General features: G+C 41.9%; 1 protein-coding gene across 1 annotated transcript in view; it reads right to left on the bottom strand.

The window, feature by feature from the left end:
• Positions 1-907, bottom strand: part of LOC107577165 (ninjurin-1-like) — a gene marked incomplete at its 5' end in the record, with an annotated part of 8288 nt that extends 7381 nt beyond the window's left edge. The window contains one exon of the mRNA XM_016263267.1: positions 676-907. Coding sequence (XP_016118753.1) covers positions 676-907 — 232 coding nt within the window. The remainder of the gene's footprint in view (positions 1-675) is intronic.
• Between the last annotated feature and the right edge of the window lie 602 nt (positions 908-1509).

The raw sequence follows: 1509 nt of genomic DNA, 5'->3' as shown, positions 1-1509 counted from the left end.
TTGTGATGCCAATATTTCTTCTGTTAATATTCCACTGAGCAATGGCTGATAGCATTGGTTAAACAAGTAAAAACAAAAATAAGACAATGACCATGAAGTTCAGTCAGGAAACTCTATTTGACACAAGCCGATAGATCCTTGACGTGTAATCTGCTAGTAATCACATTGTATTCTACATGGTGCAAGCCATGGCCACTCATATATCTACAACCAATGAGCTTGCAAACTCCATATTAAAGCCAGATATCACTGTTCCTCTGACACCCTCCTCCTCCCCCAGCACCACCTGTGTACATCTGTCACAGTGGACATGATGCATGTCAAATTGTGCAGCTGCATTAATAACAGCAACAGAGCATGCAACACATCTAGTTAACCAAGACCAAACGCATAAACACTGTCATATACATTAACATGCTTAAAGTTGTCATGACTGAATTACTGTCAGTTCTAGATTAGATTTTACACCTACGTATGTCACCTGTCTGAGGATTTAATAAGTATATTTCAGAAAATATAAGTAGGGTACAACAGGGCTAAAGGCAAACATTAAAGGGCTCATGACATGAGAGATCTTAAATTAGCCTTGATCATATAAAAGGGCTTTGTAGCATTAAAGTCAAATGCACCTTGAGCCCTGCTGTAAGGCAGGTGTGTGTGTGTGCTCTCATTCACCTGTGAAGATGAGCAGGATGCCCACTAACACTTGCAGACAGAGCGACAGGCTGATGAGCGTGATCAGGGCCGTGTACATGGTGTTTTGGGGCCCCTGCCCCAGCACAGCCTTCAGCTGCGAGGCGTTAGCCATTAGCAGAGCCACGTCCAGCATGCTCTCTGCCGCGCTCTTCTTATTAGCATAGTGATTCATGTTTAGAGGAGCATGCGACAGGCCGAGACTTTGAGAAACCTGACAAGAGAAACATGGAGAGAGAGGACCGTTATCATGCTAAAGCCAATATTAAAGGTGACATATCATGAAAATCTGACTTCTCCAGGTTTTAAGTGCTATAATCAGGTCCCCGGTGCATCTACCAACCAAGAAAATGTGAAAAAGATTAACCCAGTAACTTTGTTTTTGCAAGCCTTTGAAAGAATTAGCAAGTCTGATTTCACTCCCTTAGTGACGTTGCAAAGGGATCTCATTATAATATTACTGCCCCTTAATCTGTAAGTTTACACCCACGTTGCCGTCATTTTGATTTCACAAGCAACAACGGTGTACCAGCTTTAATACCATGGTGAAAGTTTGAGCAAAGCATGCTAACAGTTCTGTCTTTGGCTGCACAGACGAGCACAGAACACTGTTTAGAGTCCCAGCCTCAGAGACAACAGAGCAGTGGATTTATTGATTTATTTACTGTATATTGCTGCTGCCACACAAATCTAAAATAAACATCCGATTTATTTCCCAGCTGTTTATCTTCACAGGGTGTTTTTGTAACTCATGTGTGTTTTACATTACCAAGCTTGGCATTGAAAATGGTCAACATGTGACCGAAACGTTTGCCT

Source organism: Sinocyclocheilus grahami, unplaced genomic scaffold (assembly GCF_001515645.1).
Source record: "Sinocyclocheilus grahami isolate Dianchi unplaced genomic scaffold, SAMN03320097.WGS_v1.1 scaffold5292.1, whole genome shotgun sequence".
In the NCBI taxonomy this organism is placed as follows: domain Eukaryota; kingdom Metazoa; phylum Chordata; class Actinopteri; order Cypriniformes; family Cyprinidae; genus Sinocyclocheilus; species Sinocyclocheilus grahami.
This window is presented reverse-complemented; position numbering and strand designations above follow the sequence as displayed.